Source organism: Rattus rattus, chromosome 1, assembly GCF_011064425.1.
Source record: "Rattus rattus isolate New Zealand chromosome 1, Rrattus_CSIRO_v1, whole genome shotgun sequence".
NCBI classification, from domain to species: domain Eukaryota; kingdom Metazoa; phylum Chordata; class Mammalia; order Rodentia; family Muridae; genus Rattus; species Rattus rattus.
In genome coordinates, this window is record NC_046154.1 from 193,294,285 (window position 1) to 193,318,238 (window position 23,954).

At 44.0% G+C, this 23,954-nt stretch overlaps 1 protein-coding gene across 1 annotated transcript in view; it reads right to left on the minus strand.

The window, feature by feature from the left end:
- Tph2 (tryptophan hydroxylase 2) overlaps window positions 1–23,954 on the minus strand; it is a 100,760-nt gene that overhangs the window by 58,657 nt on the left and 18,149 nt on the right. Inside the window, exons 6-7 of the mRNA XM_032890799.1 lie at window positions 9,498–9,694; window positions 4,795–4,930 (exon numbers count right to left, since the gene is read on the minus strand). Coding sequence (XP_032746690.1) covers window positions 4,795–4,930; window positions 9,498–9,694 — 333 coding nt within the window. The remainder of the gene's footprint in view (window positions 1–4,794; window positions 4,931–9,497; window positions 9,695–23,954) is intronic.

The following is a 23,954-nucleotide window of genomic DNA, read 5'->3' on the forward strand; positions in this document are numbered from 1 at the left end:
GCCCCCCAACCCAACCGAGAAGGTATTTACAGCTGGCACCCACTTGCAAAGGAAGTTTAGTCTTCTCCAATAGAGTCTTGCTGGCTGTATTAATCACACTTGGGGGTAGGGTCCATGCCCAAGAGTAGATGACCAATGTAAAATGAACTCAATGATATTTTTGTAAAGGTTTGTCTCATATAACTTTGCTTGGACATTTTTTGTCATATTAGCTTGTATATTTTGGTTTCTGATTTTGTGTATTTATAGAGTTGTGTGTCTAGTGTGTGTGTGTGTGTGTGTGTGTGTGTGTGTGTGTGTCTTGGTTTGTTTTTTAATGTTTGATTGTCTTTTATTATTTGTTTTTTAAGGGAAAAGAAAAAGAAGGACATAGAATAGGTGAGTGGGGAGCTTCTGGGAGGAACCGAGAGAGAGAGAAAGTGTGATCAGAATATATTGCATGAAAACAGTCTTTTCAATAAGATAACACTGGAAGCTAAGGAAAAGGCAAAGGAGGGGTAGAGTGGCTCAGAAGTTAAGTTGCTCTTGCAGAGGACAGTGTTAGAGTCTCTGTACCCACGTGGATGCTCACAGCCGTCTGTAACTCCAGTTCCAAGGGTTCCGATGCCCTCTTCTGGCCTCTGTTCTTATTAATACTGTTCTTTATTAAAACCAAAAGAGTAAATATATATTTAAAGAGGAAAGCATATAGATAAGCCAAAAACAAGTTTTATGTATGTGTGTATTTGTGTGTGTGAGAGAGTGTGTGTGTGTGTGTGTGTGTGTGTGTGTTGAAGTTGTGATGCAATACGTACTTCATCTAGACTGGAAGAGGAAAATAGTCCTTTTCTTTTTTCAGATAATGTCTCTTTGTTGCTTTCACTCCCATTTCTACCTGGGTCTTCACAGCTCACCTTAGTCTCATTAATGTGGCCTCCAGCCCCACAGTTCAACAATTGGGGCTGTAATTTAGAGGCAGAGAACAGGCACCACACACAGTGACTGAGGTGAACCTCACAGATTGCAGAATCTGCCCTCTTGATGGTTTTCAATTGAGAAAATGGGATTTCATTATAAAGACAATGCCTGTGAAAGTGGCTGGGCAGGAAAGGGCACTTCCAGTACAGTGTTTTATGGGTTCGAACCATGTGGCTAAGAAGAGACTGGATTTTGTGACCTGCAAGGATTAAGAGGAGCTCTACAGAAAATTTACTCTGCATAGCATATTTCTGGAAGGATATAATAGAAATCAGGATACGGAGAGGCCTCTGGAGAAGGATGAGTGAAGTTCAAGGTGGGTGGGGGGAATTCACTGTTTGACCATACCCTTTGAATTCCAAGCCTTATAAGTGTATCAGTTTTTTATGAAATAATAGTTTTTAGACAAATAAATATTATTAAAATTAAGACTGAGGAGACAGTGTAATCTCTAAAGGCTCGCCACACAAGCTTTAGGATCCCAAGGCAGATGACACCTGAGGCAGAATGACACTCAAGTCACCCTTGGCACATATACACCCACACATACTTACGAACATGCATATACACATAGACCACACAATCAAAAACCTGAGCTGATAAAAACACCAGGTTTGTGAATCTCCAATGTCTATACTGAGATCAGTCTCCTCCTATCTGTGTGCCCACAGGAGTCCTGTAATACTCCTAAAATTTAAAAGGAAAGTTCTCCAAAAGTCAGGAAAGACAGAAATGAAACAGCATCTTCTGGGCATAACAGAACAGCTGGACCCATGAGCTCACAGCGATTATGGTTATATGCACAAAGTCTAGCCAATCAATCAATATTCTTACATGAAGGGAGAAGGAGTTCATGAATCATCTTCAGTCATGGGTTTGGGGGTGGAGACTCTGTGGTCTTTAAGGGTGTGGCCTCTTGTATATCAATCATGCTCTGGTGAATAGCCACCAGGCCTAGGAAGATCTGGGCAGCATCAATTGGATGTAATAGGTTATAAAGACAGAGAGGAAACAAAGTTGGGGGGGTAGAGGGGTAGGAATTGATTTGGGAGGGGGGAATATGGGGACAAATGGGGGAATGTGATCAAAATATGTCAAATGAAATCCTCAAATCATAAAAGATTCAAGTTCTCAATTCTTTATAAGACAATCTTTAAATTCACTCCTGAACCTCCAGAACTAAGGTTATCTTTTTCATTGGGAAATCCCAACCCTGAGCACCTCAAAGATAGCACATTCCAACCCAAACCCTCCTCCTCCTCATTTCCTCTTCCCCCAAGGTCGTTCTTCTCCTGGTATTCTTAATAATTACAGGAAAAAAGATCATTTGCTTTCTCAATAAAAGCCCTACCATTCATTTCCTTGGAGGGATCCTCTGTCTCCCTGTCTTTAACTCTAGTTACAAAATACTGTTAAACCCTTTCCTATATGGCTAAGAGAACATCCAATAGACATCCTCTTGTGCTATTGCACGGCCTTTTTTCTATCCCAACACATAGTGTGCAGCATATGCGCAGCCTAACTAACTTGTCTACTTTATTATTCTCCACACATCTGCCGCCCCTGGTCACCTTTCTCAAACACAAATACCAGAGCAGGCTTCAGGACCCTGGATAGTTCCCCAGTGCCTCCCGAAAGCCAACGCCTGTTTGTCCTACATTGACAAATTGACCATAATGGGTTCTGATGATTTCACCTCTCTATAAGCTGTGCCCTAGCCACTCTTGTTTGTGAAACCTGCTTCCTGACACCTTCTGCATGCTCCACAACTTTGTACTTGCCGTTCCCTTGGTTTGGAAAGACTTCTTTTCTCTTTTCACGAGACCTTAGCCAAAAAAAAAAAAAAAAAAGAGCTCTCTGCTTACCATTCCTGACTTCTATTCTGGTTCTATCTTCTTTGAATGATTCTATCCTCTGGGATCCTCTAATGTTTTGCACATACCCAAGCAATAACCCTAAACAAATTCTTTTCTGAATGTTTGTGCTTCTATCTCCCCGGCCAGAATGAAAAAAAAAAAAAAAAAAAAAAAAAAACCTACTATATTTTATTCATCTTTAAGTCGGCTGTAACTCCCTGCTAATACTGCCCATAAATATTGCTGAATGAATTGGCTGAAAGTGCCTTGGTAAAAATGTAACACATTATCCCCAAATTTTATAGACTTCTGTGGCTAAAATCTCATTTCTTGGCTCCCTTTTTGTGCATACCTATTGGCACGCTATCACCAGTCTCAGGAGGGCCAGTTATTCAAAGAGAGCTAACAAAGTGCCTGCTATTTGTAAACAGGGCCATTTGTAAACCCTCTGGGCTAGATTTAGAGATTGCCTTTCTAACTCTGACAATGCTCCTTTGAGCACTCCACTATAAGAAGCATTTCTTTCCCAAATGTCTAGAGTCCTATAAGTAACCTTTGTTTACCCTGAAACACTTTTAGAGAAGCTGAACAGAGCTTTTAAAAAAAATTGTAGTGACCCTACAGGGACCCACCTGGCCAGCAAATCCTGCCTACCTAGGAGGGGGATGGGGGCTCCAGAAGCTTAGCTCTAATCCCTGCCCACCTTCGAGGCTATTAGCCACTTAACTGCTTGGACCTCGAGGGCTCTCTGCTCCCCAGTGAAGGAAGACCTTGGCAGCCCATTAATCATGTGCTTATTCAAGTAAAACAGCATCATAAGCAAAGTGATAACTTGAGAGCCTTGAAGAACAGTGGGCAAGAAATTAGCCTAAGTTTGGGGAGAGGCATTCATCTGAATGGAGCCCAGAGAGACAGACGACCATGGTGGCTCCCAGCCTCAGGATCTCTCTTTCTCTGCTCTCTCTGGCTTAGAATTCTCTACCCTGAAATGTTTACATTCAGATCTCTGCCCTAATGTCTTCTGCCAATGGGGCACCCTGGGGACCTACGGCAAAACGTAAAGCAAGCGATTCTTTATGTCATCCTCCTGCTCCATCAGCCTTCTCAGTACCTACCAGCACTCATTGGTGCTACTGACACCTACCACCTGTCACACACTAGCCATTGCTCCCCATCCGGCCAGCCCAGGGCAGCAGGGTTTTGTCTCATTCTCAAACTACCCAAGCACATAGGTGTTTCCTAATAAATACTACACTTTTAAGAATGGCAAGTAGAGTACAGGGCATCTGGTACTTGTAGGCTGTAGAATTCCATATGGGGTAGAGCTGCTTAACATGTGGGAATTCAGAGTCCCCATTCCCAATGCTCACCCATGATGTCATTATAGGAAACAACCTCATTCCTTCTCTGTGTGCTCTTAGCTCTCCCATTGGCAAGGAGAGAATGGATAGATGGGCCTCGAGATGAAACTTGAGGAAAGCTGACAGGCAAAGAAGAATCATACGCATCATTGCTATCTGCAAGTTATGAACGACAGAACATTCAAGGAGCTAAGACTGCAGAAGGTTCAAGAATTAGAGAGAGAGAGAGAGAGAGAGAGAGAGAGAGAGAGAGAGAGGAAAGAGAAGTTTATATTGTGATGTCTGCATGTGAACTTCAACCTCCTCAACCTCCCAGGGGAGCCTCCCGATGAGAGGCACACGTGTACCGACTGTGTGCTGATGTTTCCCTTCCTTTTCTCATCTACAGTGGAGACAGGCTCAGTCAGAACACTTAGTGTTGCAGGGAAGTAAGAGAGACAGCCTGAGCTACGCTATCAAAGGCCCGAGCTCCCAGCTGAAGATGTTGACCGACCAGCCTGCTCGCCCTTCTCCACAGAAGTGCTGCTGTTCTTGTTGCTAAAAAGATGAACTCAAGTGCGACTCGACCATCTTTCAGTGCAGTGACCTTCACGCAGCTTAGCTCTGACAGCGATACTCACGGTTCCGGGGTGTAGAGAGGGTCGGAGCCATGCCGCACGTACTGAGTGCAGTGGAATACTCTGTAGGCCAGCCCAGCCAGGAAGTCTCTTGGGCTCAGGTAGCCAGCCACTGGTCTCACTGTGAAGCCAGATCGCTCTAAAGAGACAAGAGCGAGAACCAACTAAATGCAAACCTCGGGACCTAAAGGCCCACACATGGGTTGTTAGCATAAGGATTTTCTTTTTTCTCTTTTTTCTTTTTCCTTAATAACCTTTTAAGGACTAGAGGCTCCTTTACCATTTCTGACACTTTGCTGTGTGTGCTTTTGCCCTTTGGGGAAAATCTTTGGTGATGACAGATATTAAATAATACATTCGTACATGATGAATTTTTAGGGTCTCAATTATTTGTGAGGATGTTCCAGAGACAGAGTCATCCGCGTTCTAAAAACCCCTGATGAATGAATGGCATCTGCTAACAGACATCACGTTTCTGAACTCCGGTGACTAAAATATGCTCGTGAAAGATGGTTTCCAGGGGAACGAGATGTTCATTAAAAAGGAAGGGTAAAAATATTTTTAGGCACTTAAACTCAGGAGCCAAATTAGAATAAGAAAAATCTCAAATCCGTAGGAGAAGATTATAACCTAGAGTGAAGGTTACTCCGTGCTCACAATTTCCTCCTCTGAGGAGCCACCCTGCTTACCAGTGTTGAGTAGTGCGCTGCACTAGGGTCTTGGAGTCCTTTCCTTCGTGGGGTGTGTGTGTGTGTGTGTGCATGTGCATGTGTGTGCGTGTATGTGCATGTGTGTGTGTAAGTCCCTCCTAGCATAACTCAATATCATTGCTTTTTGTGCCGTTGCGTGCATGGATCACCATGACGTAAAGACATACCGAAGCGCCATGTACGGTATCACTTCATGGTAGAAAGAAGGAAAATAAGAATATGATAAAAATCAAAAGTGCCATCAGCTAAGTGAATCTACAGTGTATTGATAGCCTCAAGAGTAAGGTGTTTTAGGACCCCTGTTGAAGGAATCAGAGAAAGAACTGGAAGAGCTTGAAGGAACTCGAGACCCCATATGTACAGCAATGCCAACCAACCAGAGCTTCCAGGTACTAAGCCACTATCCAAAGACTATACATGGACTGACCCTGGACTCTGACCTCGTAGGGTTGCAATGAATATCCTAGTAAGAGCACCAGTGGAAGGGGAAGCCCTGGGTCCTGCTAAGACTGAACCCCTAGTGAACTAGACTGTTGGGGAGAGGGCAGCAATGGGGGAGGGTTGGGAGGAACACCCATAAGGAAGGGGAGGGGGGAGGGGATGTTTGCCCGGAAACCAGGAAAGGGAATAACACTCGAAATGTATATAAGAAATATTCAAGTTAATAAAAAAAAAAAAAAAAAATAACAAAAAAAAAGAGTAAGGTGTTTTGCTGAAATATTGTATTTTAAAGTGGGTATTTTGTGTTGACTGTCCTGGGCTTGGGAGTATGGTCTTTTTTTTTCCCTCCCCCGCTCGAGTATGGTCTTTTTTTAGTAAAAAAAGTATGTGTTTAAATGTAAAATGTGCTTTTTTTCTCATTCCTTTTTTTCTTTATTCTTCTCTCATATATCACATCCTGACTGCAGTTTCCCCTCTCTCCTCTCCTTCCTGTCCCTTCACCTCACCTCCTCTCCCCACTCCCATTCACTCTCCACTCCTCCTCCATTTCCCTTCAGAAAAGGGCAAGCTTCCTGGGGCTATCAACCGAACATGGCATATCAAGTTACAATAAGACCAGGCGCAAGCCTTCATAGCAAGACTGGACAAGGCAACCCAGTAGGAGGACAAGGGTCCAAAAGGCAGGCAAAAGAATCAGAGACATCCCAGTCACACTGCTAGCCGGGAGTCCCACAAGAACACCAATCTATCCAACTGTAACACATACGCAGAGGACCTAGTGCAGACCCACACAGTCTCCCTGATGGTCAGGTCAGTCCCTGATTGGTTGATCTAGGGCCCACGTTCTTGTGGTGTCCTTGGCCCCTACAATCCCTCCTCTCCCTCTCCTGAAGGAGTCCCGTGCTCCACCTAGTGGTAAAACATACTTATAGACAGACACAGGCTCAGTCAAACGATTGCTAACGTCAAGCTAATGTGCCCGTAGTTCCATGTGTGTGGTAGGAGTGCCATAAAAATCTACTCTTAGCAAATCGCCATTATGTAGCACAGGGTGCCCAGTCATCATCACCCGGCCGTACGTTAGATGTCTAGACTTATGCATTGTGCATCACTGCATCTTTGTACCCTTTGACAGACATCTGCCACGCCCTCCACATGCCCACCACTGATCCGTTATCTGGTTCTGTGTAGTCCATGGTTGTAGATTCCATGCACAATGGGGCCATCTGCTCTTTGTCTTTCTGGCTTTGGCTTATCTCTCTTAGCATACAGTGTAGGCCAGGGCTTACCCCTGGTGCGAGCATTGAACAAGCCCCTGTTCTGAAATTTTCAGCTTATTAGAGGAGAGTACCTCAAGATGGTTGGAAACAGCAACTAAGTTTACAGAATAAATCCATCCTGGGACTTCTGGTACCGACACGGAAGTCGCATTGTTCTCAGGCCTCCCCGGAGCCGTAAACCTAGCAGCATTATGTTTATGTCAAGAAATTTCCACCTTAGATCGTTCCCCTGAGTATCAAAACCATAAATGCATTTTTCTTCTTTTCTTAAAGCACGTCAATCACAGCAGTATATCCTATATTGAGGCATGAGTTGGTATACTGAGAAACATTTTTTATTTTAATAGTTTTGTACTTTATCCCATGCAAATTAAAATGGTATAAAATGTCGACATTGAGAACTTTCAACTTTGTATATATTGTTGGCTTAGAAGTTTCTGTTTTGTAAAAGAGAGGTTTTTTTTTTTTTTGAAATGAGTCAATTAAAAGAAACCGAAGCCCACGCACTTGAACTTGCCTTGTTTCTGCCGTGTGCCAATGAGTGATTCAAAATGAATTCTACACTGACTCACGTGAGGATAGCAACCTGGGAGACAGATATAGCAAAAGGACTGTGCAATAATACACTTATGACTAAGGCCGAGAAACAAGAGAGCAAAACGTGAGCCCTGGGTATGAGAAATGGATCCCGTTATAAACATCCAGAAGCTGGAACAATGGGAGTCTAATTTCTTATCAAAAGAATGGGATTTGAGTCCTCTCTCTGTCCGTGGGAGGAGATGTTAGAATGCAAACACACCAGAGGGTCATTAATAGGTCATTGTCTAACCTGGCTCTAGGAGGCCTCAACCTCGTCACATCTCTGCCCAGCAGAACAACGACACACACCATTGTCCCCTCCTGTAAGAGTCTATCCAAACAGGCCTGTCAATCACAGGACAGGACAAAGTCCCACAGGAAAAACTGTTTGTTCTAAAGAATATGGAAATAATATAAAACCTACCTTAAACATAGATTGAAACATCGGTCCCTTTGGTCATTATCCATTCTCACCCCTTGAGGCTATGCTTTGCTTTACTATGTGATAAATTCTGTTTGCTACTCTATTCTCTGTGTGTCTCATTATATGAATTCCTTTGGTGGGTAATACATTCACCAGAGCAAAGAGAGGCGTCTAAACTGAGATCCCGTTGATAGCAGGAGAATAGTATTTTTGTTGTTGTTGTTGTTGCTTTTACTTTTTCATGTACGCAGTAAAATGACTATGTAAGTGCCCACATGATTCCCATAAAAACCTTAAACCACAAAACTCAAAATATTTACTAACCTAGCCCTACCCTTAACAGCCACTGAGAGTTTCTAAGCCAATCTGTGAGGGAAAAGGTAACATTTTAGGTAATGTTTCAGAAAGGAATGTTTGTGTGGAAGCAACTGGCAGGAGAATAGGGGAAAAGCCTAGGAATTGAGGTGGCCAATGGTGGAAACCTTCATGTGGGAAGAAGAGGTAGAATAAAAAGGGGGAATGGACAAGTAGGGTGTCGCAAAGCTCGGCTTGGCAGCCTGGGAGAGTACACAAAGATGGCAAGCTACATCCACATAACGGCCCTCTAAAGATGCCCGCCCACAGCCTGATCACCCTGAGTCTGCAAATGTCTAACTTGTAAACACCGAGTTGAGAGATGTGATCTAATAATGGCTCTTGAGATGAGGATGCTCTCCTGGATTATCCAACCGGGGCTTAAAACCATAAAGGTCTTCATAAGAAGGAAGCAGGAGAAGGAGCTAGACAAGGCATGGTAGAGGTGGAAGTAAGAGGCTACCATGGTAAAGAGGAAGCCGTGGGCCAAGCAGTGCAGGTGAACACCAACGACTGAAAAGGGCAAAGGAACGGAAGCCCCCCAAAAGGAAATCAGCCCCTTCAACACCTTGATCCTAGACATCTGATCTCCAGTGTTAGCGATAAGTAACAGTTTGTGTTGAGAAGACACTCTAAGCTGGTATTCTTCTCGGGTGTCCTTGGGGCAGGCTTGCTATACAGCAGCAAGCCCCAAAGAAAGCCCTCAGCAGGCCCAGAGCTGCATAAACAGCCAAATCCACTTCTCCAGCCAAGTGTCCGGTCTGCTGCCCCCCGGGATTTCGGGTTTACCCTTGGGTGAGTGCCCCTTGTTTTAAGTCACTACTTTCCCCTTTTGGGAAGGGGGCTATTGGTATGCTCTGTGTCCTTGAAAATCGGATGGGGATGGGGAACAAGGAACGGCACCCCGAGAGGTCTTACCTTTCAGAAACATGGAGACGTCTTCCAGCTGCGGGACGTTGTCTTCCCTGTAGCCGCAGTACTTGGTCAGCAGGGGGAAGTTTTTCAGGTACTCTCGGCAAGCGTGAGTGGGGTAGAGTTTGGAGAGCTCCCGAAACACAACACCCCAAGTTTTAGTCTCTTCTTCTGTGTATTCCACCCTGGGAATGGGCTGGCCACTAGGCAGGCAGGAAGAGAAAACAGTGAATCTAGGCCACTAGGTTAAACAGTTTGACATTAATGAAAGAGAAGTTACACACACACACACACACACACACACACACACACACACACACACACACACCACATATACACACATACTCAAGAACAACTAAGTGTCCGAAAGGGTTCCGTTAAGTATTGAAGTAAGTACCACTCTGCACGTCTGTGTGTATATTTGCATCCTTGTAAGAGTTTTTAATGAGGTTACACCTTCACGTACCCTCTTAGAAACGTGACAAGACATATGGTCTTTGTATTTATATGTGTGTCTGTCCTTGGGAGGGGGGTATGTGGATGTGTATACATGTATGAAGTGGCGTGTCCACAAACACGCCGAAGCCAGAAGAGGACCTTTAGTATCCAACGCTGCATGCTCCACCTCATTCCCTTGACGCAGGATCTCCCACCGGATCCAGAACTCGCTTTGTCAGCGAGGCTGGCAGATTGCTATCCTCAGCATCCTCCTCTCTCCCCCATCCACACCAAGAACCAGAGAGACAAGCATGTAGTCACATCCAGCTTTTCACAGAGGTCCTCGCGTTTGCCCAGCAAGTGCTCTTAACCACTGAGCCGTCTCCCCGCTTCCAAGACTTATGTTCTTAGGCTGAGAAGGGTAACGAGTGAGAGTGCTCTGTTGGAATGGGGTGCTTTAAGTACAAAAGTCTTAGGAGAGACTTTTCAACAACACCAGTAAGTGAACGTCCTCGGTTGAAAATAAAACTGCTTCCTGAGCTTTCTTTGTTCCTTGCCCAGACTCACCCCAATTTCCAAGTGTAATTTTGTGATTATTTGTTCAGTGCCCAAAATGTCTGGCAAATACTAAACGTCTGAGCTGAATTTAAAAGAGTTTTCTCAAACTACAGAAATAAGAAACATTTATTGCAGGTCATACTGAGAGGCAGACATGTGACACCCTCTTACTTAGAGGAGTGTTAACAAAGTTCCCCTGAAGAGGACCAGATAGTATCATTAAGCTTGCGGGTCATGGGGTCTCTGTTACAATTCTGCTACAGTAGCTCAAGTGTAGCCATCGTCTCTATGGATAAAGTGGGTTTCGAAGCTCCCCCTTATGAACCCAGAAGTGGGAAGGTGCTGGTGACCCTGTTTGATTATTGACATCTTGGATCAGAGCAGTCATGGAACACTTCCTGGAAGAGGCACATCTTCAGCTGACATAGGACCTGGAGTGCCCTAATAGTAACAAGAAGTGCTGATTTAACACTAGATAGCAGCCATGAGCAAAGAACATGACCCCCAATGTCACCTGAGGCCAGTAAGAGAAGGGGGCCATCGTTGTGTGCTTTTGCAAGCTTGAGTAAGGGACTTGAATCTGAATTTAGCATCTCTCTGGGATACCTAGTCTGAATCCCAGTGTGTGGAACACTGAGGAAGAAGAAGGAAAAAGTCAAGAATGGCCTGGGTACATAGGAACTTTCAGGATAGTGTGAGTTACATAATTCCCTGTCAAAACAAGCAAACAGGGGGCTGGAGGGATGACTCAGTGGTTGGGAGCAACTGACTGCTCTTCCAGAGGTCCTGAGTTCAGGTTCCAGCAACCACATGGTGGCTCACAACCATCTGTAATGAGATCTGATGCCTTCTTGTGTGTCTGAAGACAGCAACAGTGTACTCACATACATAAAATAAATCTTAAAAAAAAAAACATAGGAATTTTGAGTTAGGTTTGAGAAATCCTATTATGGTGTACTTAAACATCACGTATTATGACCCCTAAACAGAAATTCTGTTCCTGCTGTTAGTAAAGAGAGGGAGAGAGAGAGAGAGAGAGAGAGAGAGAGAGAGAGAGAGAGAGAGAGAGAGAGAACCTAGCAGTTCAAATGCAATCTACTACTGTAGGTGTTTATCACAGGCACCCACCCTCAGACAAGATAGCCCCTGCCACTCAGGTCCTCACAGCAGCAGGACACCACGAAGGAGCTGAGATCATTCTGGAGAACCCCTGAGGGCATAATGCAGAAGAATTGGACACTGAGAACCGCTCCCAAACAGATCTCCCCATGGCCTCCCAACCCCAGCCCTCTACATATTTCTAGTTTCCTGTCAAAATACATTGATTGTTTAACACTCATGTCCAAATGCAGTTTTTTACTACCCCCCAAATTGTTTATTTTTTAATCAAAATATATGAGGAATTGGGGAATAACATGTACCAAAGGAAGAACTAGAAATTAGTATTTGCTTTAAGTACCAAGAGTAGGACTTCTGCAGGCCAAATTAGAAGAAGATTGGCCTTGTTTAAATTCGGCTGTTGACAACAAAGGAAAAACTACAAACTGGCAAATATTTGCTGGGGAGATCAAGACAGCTAAGTCCTCATACCCGTGGTGAATTTAGAACAAAGTCCTGATATGCAAAAAATAAAAATAGAAAAGATGCAAGGAAGAAATATATAAATGGGCTGCCTCTGGATCCAGAAATTCAGCTAAATCGATAAGTCAGGCAGGCCAATAAACGGAATCAGAGCTGTGCATGATCAGAAGGTGGGAAGGCAACGAGGCCGAAACAATAAATGAAATATTGAAAAGCCATTTGAAAAGAATCGTTAGGTCAAACTTTTCCCTTCAGTATCAATCTGCAGACGCAAGGCACTTCAAAGGCAAGCTGAATGTAGCCAACAGGGCACAAAAGAAGAATAAGTACGAATTAGCCCAGGAAGAGAGAATTGTACAGGTCTCTTGCTTGATGAATTTCCCGCAGCGCAATCTTGGGAGTATGGATGGCTGCGGATATTCTCATCCGTTCCTGCATGCCTGCCCCGCTGGGGGTGCTCATTCACTTGCTGTCTGAAATGATGGCTACTTAAAGAACTGCTGGTACCCCGAGCCCAGGTGAGGCACCTCGAGCCTTGACGAGTGATTTCTCACACCACCTGGACCCCTACTCTGGATAATTCTTTAAACAGCCTAAAACTTCATCAAGAGAGAGAGAGAGAGAGAGAGAGAGAGAGAGAGAGAGAGAGAGAGAGAGAGAGAGAGGCTAGTTTAATCCATTTCATATCTACTGGGAAATATTCAAAATACAGCAAATATAAGACGCTTCCATTTTCTGTCTAGTCCCGAGAAGTACATACTATATACTTCGGACTGCATGCCGGACACTCTTTTAAGGTTGAGCACTTGCACACGAGTAAACCCATCTGATTCTCACGACTCCATAAGTAGATACTGTCCTTATCCGCACAATTCATATATAAGGAAAGGGAGACTAAAATCTAAAGTCTGAGTCCTCCTAAAGGGCAGTCAGTGTTCTTAGATCCTAAGCCATCTCTCCAGCCCTGTGTTTCTTTTAACCCTTTTTTTTTTTTTTTTCCGGAGCTGGGGACCGAACCCAGGGCCTTGTGCTTGCTAGGCAAGCGCTCTACCACTGAGCTAAATCTCCAACCCTTCTTTTAACCCCTTGAAATGTGACATTTGGGAAAATAAAATTAGTCATGGGGAAAATCCAGACGTGTTGTTTTTCTTCAAATTTGCTGTGGGTTAGCAGAGAGTCGTGGGTAGGGGTTTGCTTCGTTTAATAACTCCACCCTAGAAGCACACTGGAGGGGTGTCCTGACCTTCAGAGGTGTGGGATACCATTAGATTATATATATATATATATATATATATATATATATGTGTGTGTGTGTGTGTGTGTGTGTGTGTGTGTATTCTGATACATTTATCACTGGGTACATGTTTATCCATGTGTCTTATGTATAGGAGTGCACTGTCTTGCACACCAGAAGAGGGCATCAGATCCCATTACAGATGTGGATGAACTGCTACGTGGTTGCTGAGAATCGAACTTGGGACCTCTGGAAGAGCAGCCAAGTTCATGCTATGATGAAGGCATAACAGACTCTTGTCTCAGCATCCTAAAACTCTGCTTTGGACTGGAAATGAAATGACTTAAACAGTCTACATTCTAGGGAGAACACCTGGCACGACTTCCAGGTCCTCACCACCAACCAACTCCCCCATACCACAGACCTCCCCTGCCAGCCTTATAAGGAGTCAGAGATGGGGGTTGGGGGAGTCAACGTTTGCTGCAAAGAGCAGGGTTTTTTTCTCTTCCTTCTGTCAGGAGTTTAGGCCACTGCCTATTACTTTTTCTAAGGACTGTAAACTCCTTTCGACTTTCACTAGCTTTCCCAGATGAAGCTTGCCAGAGAAGTAATCCCAAGACCCCATGGTACTGCCTCCAGAGGACAGCTGTCCCCAGGTCATCATTTGGGAACCTGGGACTATGGTACACCATGCTAGAAAGGAATGTGTCCTCTAAAACATAAGCTTAGCATGAATGTATAACCTAACATCCACCAAAAATGTAGACATTTCCAGTCTGTTGTTCATAGGGGGAAGCTAAGAAAATCTGCCCTGTTCAGTTCTCTTCAATTGTCTGCAGACAGAAGTCTCTACTGGGTGCCTTCACCCATGGTTGAAGAGGCATCACAGGGTCCCAAGCAATGGTATGTCTGATTCAGAGGAAAGAGTGGGGATGTGAGTGAAGACAAGGCTAAGAGGACAGCAAGCATGTTTCTGCATGTGAAGAGATGGAGAGAGAGACATCACCCTCAGAAAACAACTTAGAGCATGGTGCAGGTGCCGGCACTCCAGCGGAGAGCACCTTGTCAGAGAGAAGCTGTCTGAACCAGAGTATGGTCTAAGGCTCACCCTGGACCTTCCAACAATCACATGAAAAGCAAAACAAAAATGTGTTAGCTGCCCCCTAACCCCCAGCTCCTACCTGACAGATACTATCGACAGAGGAACTTGAGTCAAAAGAAAAAGAGAGATTTCAGAACCCCAACTCCGAGATACCTCTAAACCAATAAAATCACACACATATTTAATCCAAATAACTGTGGGGGAGAGAGGATGCTCTTTGAATCAGGTTTGAGATTCATCTTTTCTAAATGAACAGGACCAAGTCTTAAATACCCAAGTGAGACTTTCCTAATAATTGAAAATGACAGGATATTAGATGTTGCTAAGGAACTTGCTTCCCTGCAGGAAAGTGAGGCTCAACACGATACAGCTGAAAGCAATGAGTAGGAAAATAAAAGTATTTTGTGTTGCTGTAAATCCCAACAATACAATACTCCTCAGCAAGCTAATTATACATAAATATTTAATTGGATATGTAGGGAGTCTCCTCCATTTTTATAAAATTAGCTGGGATTGTGGAATTCTCAACAACTAACAGATTATCATTCATGGCGTCCTAGTTCTCTGCAGAAAAGCAGACATGACTTTGGATAGCTCTTAGTGGTGGTAAATTCTACATTCTTGCCCGAGAATGACAAGCTAAGGCTTCTTAAACAAGGGGACAAGACAAGAAAGGAGCCGATGGCCAGCGTGGAGATGTAGGTTTGACTGTAGGGAAAGGATAAAAACTCTTGATAGTTTACTCAGGTGGCAAACTTTCTCTGGATATACTGAGATCTGTAAGAGGGGTCTTTCTTGTTGTGTGTTTAACCCCACAGAGGGGCTGAAGAGATGGGGCAGTCAGTGAAGCGGCTGCCAGGCAAGGGTGAGGACCTGAGTCTAAAGCTCTAGCACCCAGGTAAAAAGCCAGGCACAGTAGAGAGTTATCTAAAACCCCAGTGCTGAGGGAAGGGAAGAGAGGGGCAGGCATAGCCCTGATGCTCATTGGCCAGCTAGAAAATGAGAAGTTCAGAGGGAGAATGTGTCTCAACAACTAAAGTACAAAATAATGAAGACATTTGACACCAATCTCTGCCCTCCACATGCTTGCATTCGTATGTGCACACACCCATGCATGAAAAACACCCACCCACACACACAGGCATACACACAACACACATGCAACATACCTATGCAAGCACACACATGCATTCACACATACACACAAACACAAACACACATGTGTGTGCACACACAAAACACCCACACAAGCACACACATGCATTCACACATACACACAAGCACATACACACACAAACACACATGTGTGTGCACACACAAAACACCCACACACAACACACAGATGCAGATATTCACACAAGTGCACACACACAAAAAAAAATACACCCACAGAAACACACCGGTACACATACAAAATGTACACAGAAATGCACACATGTGTATACACACACATACACACACACAGAGAGAGAGATAGAGAAAGACATGTAGAAAAAAGGAGCAGGTGTCTAGGGGTGAGCATTTGCCTGGCATGCACAAAGCCCCAGATTCGGTCTTAATCATAGAAAAGATGGAGGGTGGGGTGAAGGGAAGAAAAAAGGAAGAGAAAAGAAAGAAATCCCATTCTTCCTGGAAACTAGGGAATATGTCTGGAATCCTACCTGTTTCCACAGGGGAAAAAAAAAATTGAAAGAGACACAGACAAACCAGGTGTGAGCAGGTAGAGACCACGCACTCTGCACAAGCCCCGAGCTTCTAAGAGCAAAGCCGATTACCTAATAACGTTTTGACACAGACATCTAGGGACTCAGACGCCACAGAGACTTGAACTGCAAGGAATCTTTTTTACAGTCAACCCAATAAGTAACAGGGTCTTCACTTAACTGTTGTCTGATCTTCTTCTCCAGTGCTACAGAAAGCAATGTCTTTTTTCTTATGCTTTCTTTTTTAATTGGAGAACTACAAAACATGTGTTTGCATGCAGTAGTACTTCCGGGCCACCTCCTAGAGTCCTTGCTGCTAGAATTCCCAGTCCAAGATGTCATTTCTCTGCCTGTGTTACCTTATAGGCACTCCAGTGTGGGGAACCCATTCAGTTATTCAATGGCGGGGGACAAGGCAGACCCCAATCGATGGTATTGACATGAAAAAGGCAAGACTGGATGGCACACGACATAAACCACCATCTTTGTAAACAGTTGAGTTTTCTCAGAAGCAAGGGCCAAACAGAGCCGAAGGGAAATGGAGAATTGGTTCAAATGGGTGACTCTGATTTTAACAAAACAAGCAAACATGAAAGAACTCATCTTTCTATTTCATCTCATTACACATCCCTGGGGGCATGAGGTGCCTCTCTTGTTCAGGAGCTGCTCATCTGCCTGGAATAGACTCTGCCTCTTTTCCTCATCTTTTCTCTCTTTCCGAATCAGAGTGTATCTCTCTTGATTGACACTCCTACCTGGGGTTGCAGGAAGAAAACCGGAAGAGATAAAATGGAAAATACAGCTCATTAGCAATTAGTCGGCCTCTAAGGGATTGGAGGGGCCTCTGGAGAACGTTTACAGGAACTTCAAGGCTGGTGGGCTCCGTCTTCGTTCCCCTTGACTCTTAAGGGGCTTTTGCTGTGCTGGTCTGTAAGTACAGCCTGATCACTGATCGTCTCTAGGGGGCCATCTCTAATGTAGCTCTTTCCTCTCTCTCCAAGAAGTCACGTGACAACAGACAACACCAAGACTATCTCATTATAAGAGTCTGCTTTTGATCGGGTATAATTTTTTAATTTGCCATTCCTAACGTTCACTTCTAATTGGTGGTAAGCATTTATTCCACTTGTGGAACCGAGGTGATGCCAGTAATCAGAAATTTCAGTAGCTCCCTAAGCATGCTTCCTGATAGCCAGAGATCAATCCTTACACTTCATGAAATCAAATCACCTGCAGGTGACTTAGAAGGGGATGGATATTCGATAGTAAAAATAGTTTATATGTAGGAAACTAAGGGGTAAAAAATATTGGCAGCAGAAAGAAACACCCTGTGTAAACTGGATGCTATCCGTTAAGGTTTAACCAAATAGAAGGTATTATTTCTCAGGCTGATTTCTAAGGATATATAAGAAATGCCTGGGGCTCTTTTATTGGGTAAAGTTATGCTTGGAGAATTCATGAGACTGGAGAGATGGCTTAGCAGTTAAGAGCACTGAATGCTCTTGCAGAAGACCCAGGTTCGATTCACAGCACCCACACTGTGACTTACAGAGATCCATGGTTCCATTTTAACATCTAACCCTCTTCTGACCTCTGTGGACACTGCATGCATATAAATACATGTGACTGTGATGTTCAAACGCATAAAATAAAATAAACAAATGTAAGAGAAAGCCAGAGAACAGAATAAGTGAAATAAACCAAACATAGAAGTAAGAACCCCATATTCCTTGTCATCCAGAAAGTAGAGAGGCCTGGACAATGGTATAATGGACTTTATCAGAACACACGATTTATATGTTTGGGAAAATCACACTGACTCCAAATTTTAAAATAATATATATATATATATATATGATTACATATATGGTCTATATATATTGATTATATATATAGTCTATATATATAGATTATATATAGTCTAATCCATCTGTCATTAAGATGTATGCTTCTTCGATGTAAAATTGTTATTTTAATTTAATTTGGGGGATTTTTTTATAGTTTTATACCTGAATACAGCATTCACATTATTTCTGCCCCTTCCTCTCCCTCCAACTCCAACAATATATGTTTATAAACATAAACATGACATGATGACTCCATTTAGTGTGTCTTGTATATATGAGTATGTGCATGTGTATATGTGTGTGCATGTGTGCATGTGTGTGCATGTGTGCAGGCATGTGTGCACGTGTGTTTAAGGTTGTCTGACTGGGACTGGTGGTCTGTTCATTTGTATTTCTGACACCCAGAGTGGAAGCTGCCATGTGCTACTGTGCGATAAACAATGTTTGCTGTATGAGTACATCCAGGAGTCCGCTTAAAGCAAGCTGTAATTTTAAGTATCAGGAAAAAAATTACAGTTGTGCTTCAGGAGGCCAGGCAGATAAGATTCTGTCTTACGTCATTTTTGCCTTGTGTATTTTAAACTCCGGAAACTGCAACTGAAGGTCTTGGGATCCCCATAAGCTCCCCCGTCATGTGTTTGCACCCTCGCTTTTCATGCAATCATTTCTTTCTCCTGGTTTCCTCCTTACAGCTTCCCACCCCCTGCCTAGACACTGTCACCCAGACACCTGGAGTGGTAATTTTCACCAGGAAAGAAATCAACGTATGGAAACCCTCAAAGACATAAAAGTCTAAACATGACTAAATTCAGAGATGCTTCTTTGGCTAGGAAATCTGGTGAATGAACATACCAAAATATTTTTAAGGACACAGGCACAACAACCTGGGAATGCCTTCCATCGAAGGAAACTGGCAAATTCTTGCAGCAACTTAGACTCCGGCTGAGTTATGCCAGGATTCTGATAGGTTCAAGTGGTCTGGCATAAGTGGGTGGAGGGAACATAACTGTTAAGCCACACCAGAGAATACACGTGGGCGCAGCCGTCTTCAACTGCCCCCTTAGGCCAGGCAGGTAAGGAGCATTCGTGATCATGTATTTTATTTGCTTTTGCAAATGGGTTTCATGCACATGAATTTTCGTAAATGAGTCTACAGGCCCTGAGGAACTTTTATGTGGTAGCAAACAAAATTGTTGGTTTTGTTTTGCTCATGTTGTTAATATTGGTGCTTCCTTTACAAGAGACATAATGGAAATAAACCACTTCACCTAAGGGGACTGGGGAGAAGGAAGATTTCACTCCTGGAAATGGGGTTTTATTTGTCCTGTGCCCCATAGGTTGGAATTTCCTAACCTTGTAGAAGGTCCTCTTCACATTACAGGGAGAGATCTTCATCTACAAACTCTAGCCCGGCGTTAAATATCAACAGCTACGGGTTTGGCACCTGTCATACGCTCGTGCACAACCAGCGTACGGATGTTTACGCTCAAAGATCCCAACCCAGAAAAGACCTAAATTCTCAAGTCACCAACAACAGGCAACCACCTCGGGCCACCAAAATGAAGATACCCAGAGCTAGATTCTCTCAGGGCTCTAAATTCAAAATAGTTTGTCTTGTAACCAGGCTAGCAAAAATTAAATGTTGCTGACTTGTGTCCTTTATGGTAGTAGACGAAGGAGAATGGTTAATTTGACATTTCAAAGCCTTAATCAAGTTTAGAATAGCAATTGTCCATCATTTGACCGAAACAGCAAAAATAAACATGGCAGCTCATTGTGTAGAACTTTTCTCATTTTACAGGAAACTATTAATATCCCCATTATATGGTTGAGAGGACTGAGGCTAGTCAGTTCTTTAGTGGCAAAGCAAGGACTCAGAACTGGCAACGCCAGCTCTATAGATCCCATTCTCTCTCTCCCCTCTCCCCTCCTCCCTCCCCCTTTCCCTCCCCTTCCCCCTTTTCCCCTCCCCCTTCCCCCTCTCCCATGGTCTCATGTAGTCCAGGCCAGTGGCCTTCTGCAGCTGAGGATGAATTTCCACTTCTGATCTCTCTCCTTCCTATTACAACATGCAGTTTATATGGTGCTGGGGCTCTGTAAATGCTAAGTCAGCAACCTAACAACTGAGCCACACCACCAGCCCCAAGACTCACTCTTTTCTCAGATTTATTATTTTATGTATGTGTGTGTGTTCCTAAGTATATGTATATGTGCATGTATACAGGTATGTGCAAGGACAGAAGCGGGTATCAGATCCCCTGCAACTGGAGTTGCAGGCCGTTGTAAGCCGCCCAGTGTTGGTGCCAGGCACAACCTGAAGACCTCTTTTAATCAACAAACAAAAAAATCCCATCGCGAGGTGAATATCCAATATGCTCCCAGAATTGCGGTTTGGTTTTCTGTTTCCACGATTGCAAAACTGAAGACCGGACATGATACTGTTTGAAAAGCACAGAAACCATTGCCTAGTACCTAACAGATACTCAGGGTAGCTGACTCCCGCTCCCTCCAGGTATATAAAATGAATGAAATTTCATTACTTCCCTGCAGGGTTGGGAATAGGTCTGGAGATAACAAAATAGCCCCATTCCATATAAATCCTTTCAACTCTCGGACGAGACCGGTGGAAGTAATCTGAATCCTTCGTGTTCACAGAAATCATTTTAAAGTAAAAATATCCCTGCCTCTTTCTCTGTGAAACACATTAGAATTTGCTGCAGCCTCTGTCCCTGTCAGCCAGTGATACAGGGCCACACTGAGTTAATGATTTCCACAGCTGGGAGAGCCACGCTATAATCAGACAACATCCCACTGTGGCATTCACACACACCTAAAACCCCACCAAGCCCCTCCCAAAAAAGTGGAAAAGCAAAACCTTTCTCCAATTCAATCTCCTCTTTGTCTTTCCTTGCAATTCTCAGGCCCCCTTCCTTTTAGTCATTTAGCTGAACGTCAGGTAATGGGAAGTACTTGGCATGAAAATGATTCTTCCATAAAGCCTAGCGTCATTTAAACACTTGCAGGAGCTGTGCATTTGAAACAGGCTGAGCCGTCCGTAAAGGACAGACCTTTCACTCTGGGCCTTGGAGAGTTTAAAAGTCCAGGTCGTTTACTTGCGAGGCTCCTACTCGAATGGAAGTCGCTATGCAGTTTTGTTTTTTGTTTTTTAAAGAAAAAAAAAAAACACAGAGAGAAGTGGCCTGGTGGGCAGAGATACTTAGATTCTTTGAAGGAAGGCATTCTGGAGCCTCTAATGTGACCCTCCCTCAGAAACCAGCCTTGTCATCAGGGAAATGACCCCAGAACTACAAATATTTGGGTTGGTTCCACTTTTCAATTTACCGCTCCATTTCAGAGAAATTAAAGCATCAACAACTGGTGTTTATGCAGGAGGCAAAAGGACCCAAACAGACACATTTATCTCAGTTTCATTCAAAACCTGGGAAAGCAAATCAATGAAGGATAATGGGAAAAGATAAAATTAGCCCAGGCAGGGAAGAAACACATATTTGCTCCTAGGGTGACTTTTCTCAAAAAGAAAAAAAAAAAAAGAGGTAAAAATTAAAACTTCCTCTCACATCGAAGGATAGCCCACGATTCATCAAGGTGGCCATCTGCCAGTAAACCTTGAGGAGAACACCATCACATAAAGATTAAAAACTTGCGACCCCCAAATCAAGTCGGTTGAGAGAGCTTAGCCCTCCCCTTCCTTTCTTCCCATCTCCTATTCCTTGTTTCCAATTAAGATTTGCCTATCTAAAAGTAGGTACGGTGGCACCCGTGACTCCGGTTGGTAATGTATTCCTTTAAGCTGCGTTCGGAAACCGAGCAGGGTCCATTAATCACACCTCTTCTTGAATGAAATGAGAAATGCTAGGGTCAACTGAGATTTCTGGAAAGGGTGAAAAGGTAGAGCCACCCGGCGTATTTTTCCCACGAGTTTCGATAATTGCAGATGCCTCTTAGGAAAGACTTGGCTTCAGTAATTCTCCAGTTCAAACACAAAGTTAAACCGCCAGAGCTACCCGGAAGGAGGAACTCCCAGTATGCACTGCCCCCAGTCCCTGAGGTAACTCTGCTCCAGGCCTAGAGACTAACCTTTCTTTGCCTCTGATCGGCTTTCCTTTAGAAACTATTGACTGCCCCCTGCTGAATTGTGTAGTGAATGAGAAGATTCCAAAGACCTAAAAAGGGAAAGGAAAAGCTAGCTTGGAAATGCAGCCTGTGTGTATCCTAGAACACATCCCTCTGTGTTTACGAATCCGTTCAAACGCTCACCCCTGCCTGCTGCTACCCGGCTTCATCTTGCCATCCCTTAGTATTTGGTGGTAAGGATGAGGGAGTAGTGAAAGTTCCCCTGTCCTCTGCTGTGGTTAGGAGGTTAGAATCCGCACACTCCCTGGTAAAATTAAGAGAAACTTTCCCTCCCTCTCGCCGGGGGAGCTGCGTGTCCGGTGCACAGGCTCACCCAAATCCAATGCGCCTGCATTTTCCAAACAGGCTGGTCTGCATTGGGCGTTGTTTCGTTTTAGGGTCTCTATTTCACAGAGTGCTTAGGTGCAGAGCAACTCACAAAGGGTGCCACTTGATAAATCAAGAAAATCGTGAAATAAACAGGAGAGCAACTCGTGAAGAAAGGAAAGGAAAAAAAAAAAGAGTGACAAATCCCTGGTAGTTGTTTCTGAAGCCTCAGCCTAGCTGGGTTTATTTCTATCCACTCCCTATTGGGTTGGGAGGGTTGGACATTGGGAGGGAGGAGAAAAGCTTCACAATGTAAGGTACATAAGGAAAATCACTTCACAGGATCGGCTGGTGGAGTAGACCAGATAGATGTCCCCCAACTGACAGACCATGTGGCCTTGAAGTCACCCAGGGCTGATTGGAATCCAGACTGCATAAAGCTTCGAGTGAATTAAATTCTGACAAGAACTGTGTGATTCAACTACACTGAGACTTCTGTAAAGAGGTGAATTGCTTTTTTAAATGCCAGATCACTCTTTCTGTTGATGCGATTTTCAACGCGTACCTAGGTCAAGTGGAAGTTGCCACAGGTACTTCAAAACAAAATGAAAGGGGGGTGTGTTGTGGTAGGTGTGGCCTGCTGGGTAAAGATAGACATTTAAATTCTACAAAACACTCCCCAAGAGGGCTGACCTGTAGCAGCTGGTGTTCTCTCGCTAATTGTGTTACCCTAAAAACCTGTTTGCAGTGACCTGCACGTATGCTAAAGAAAGTCTGCCCCCAGCTGGCTCTGGTTGGTAATAAAGAATTGCCGTACAGCCAATGACTGGGCAGAGGGAGATGGGCGGGACCTTTAGATTAGGAACGGGGGGAGGGGGGTTTTGGCCATGATGGGGGGGTACAGAGACAGATCAGGTTTAGAGCAAAAGGAAAATCATCCAAACTGTAGGTGAGAAGGAGTGCGGCCCCCGAAAGGACTGCCCAGAATCATCTTAGACAGCTAGCTTGGGCTAGGGAGCGGCCCAGAAGAAGCTGGGGCAACAGCGAGTATTGCAAGCACTAAGTTCTACGATTCAATTTAGGGCTCTGTTCTGAGGAATTAAAACACCAGTGACTGGGACTAGATAGGGCGAGTCAGTTAGGAGCCTCGCAGTTAGTAAGTTGCTTGATGTCTCTAAACCTGAGTCCCCTCATCTTCAAGAGAGTGTAATAATGATACCTACCTTAAAGGCCACTTATAGGTTAAATGACAGACTATAAATGGACTTGCCTAACGCAACGCCCAGCCCTTGCTGGGAACTGAGCAAGAGGAAGTTGAGGATTCCTGAGCTTTAAGAAGTCAACCACAATGAGCATCTTCCTGTCATTACCCAGAGAGAAATGAACGCAATGTTGCCAGTCCCAAGCCAAACCCCAACCACAGCCTACCTTTGACTCACAGCCCCTAGAGTTACGAGGGTCAGTTCTTCATATTGAAGAAGCAAATTGTATGTGTCCTTGAAACTACAAATGGCTTCCACATACAAATGGGTTTTGTCT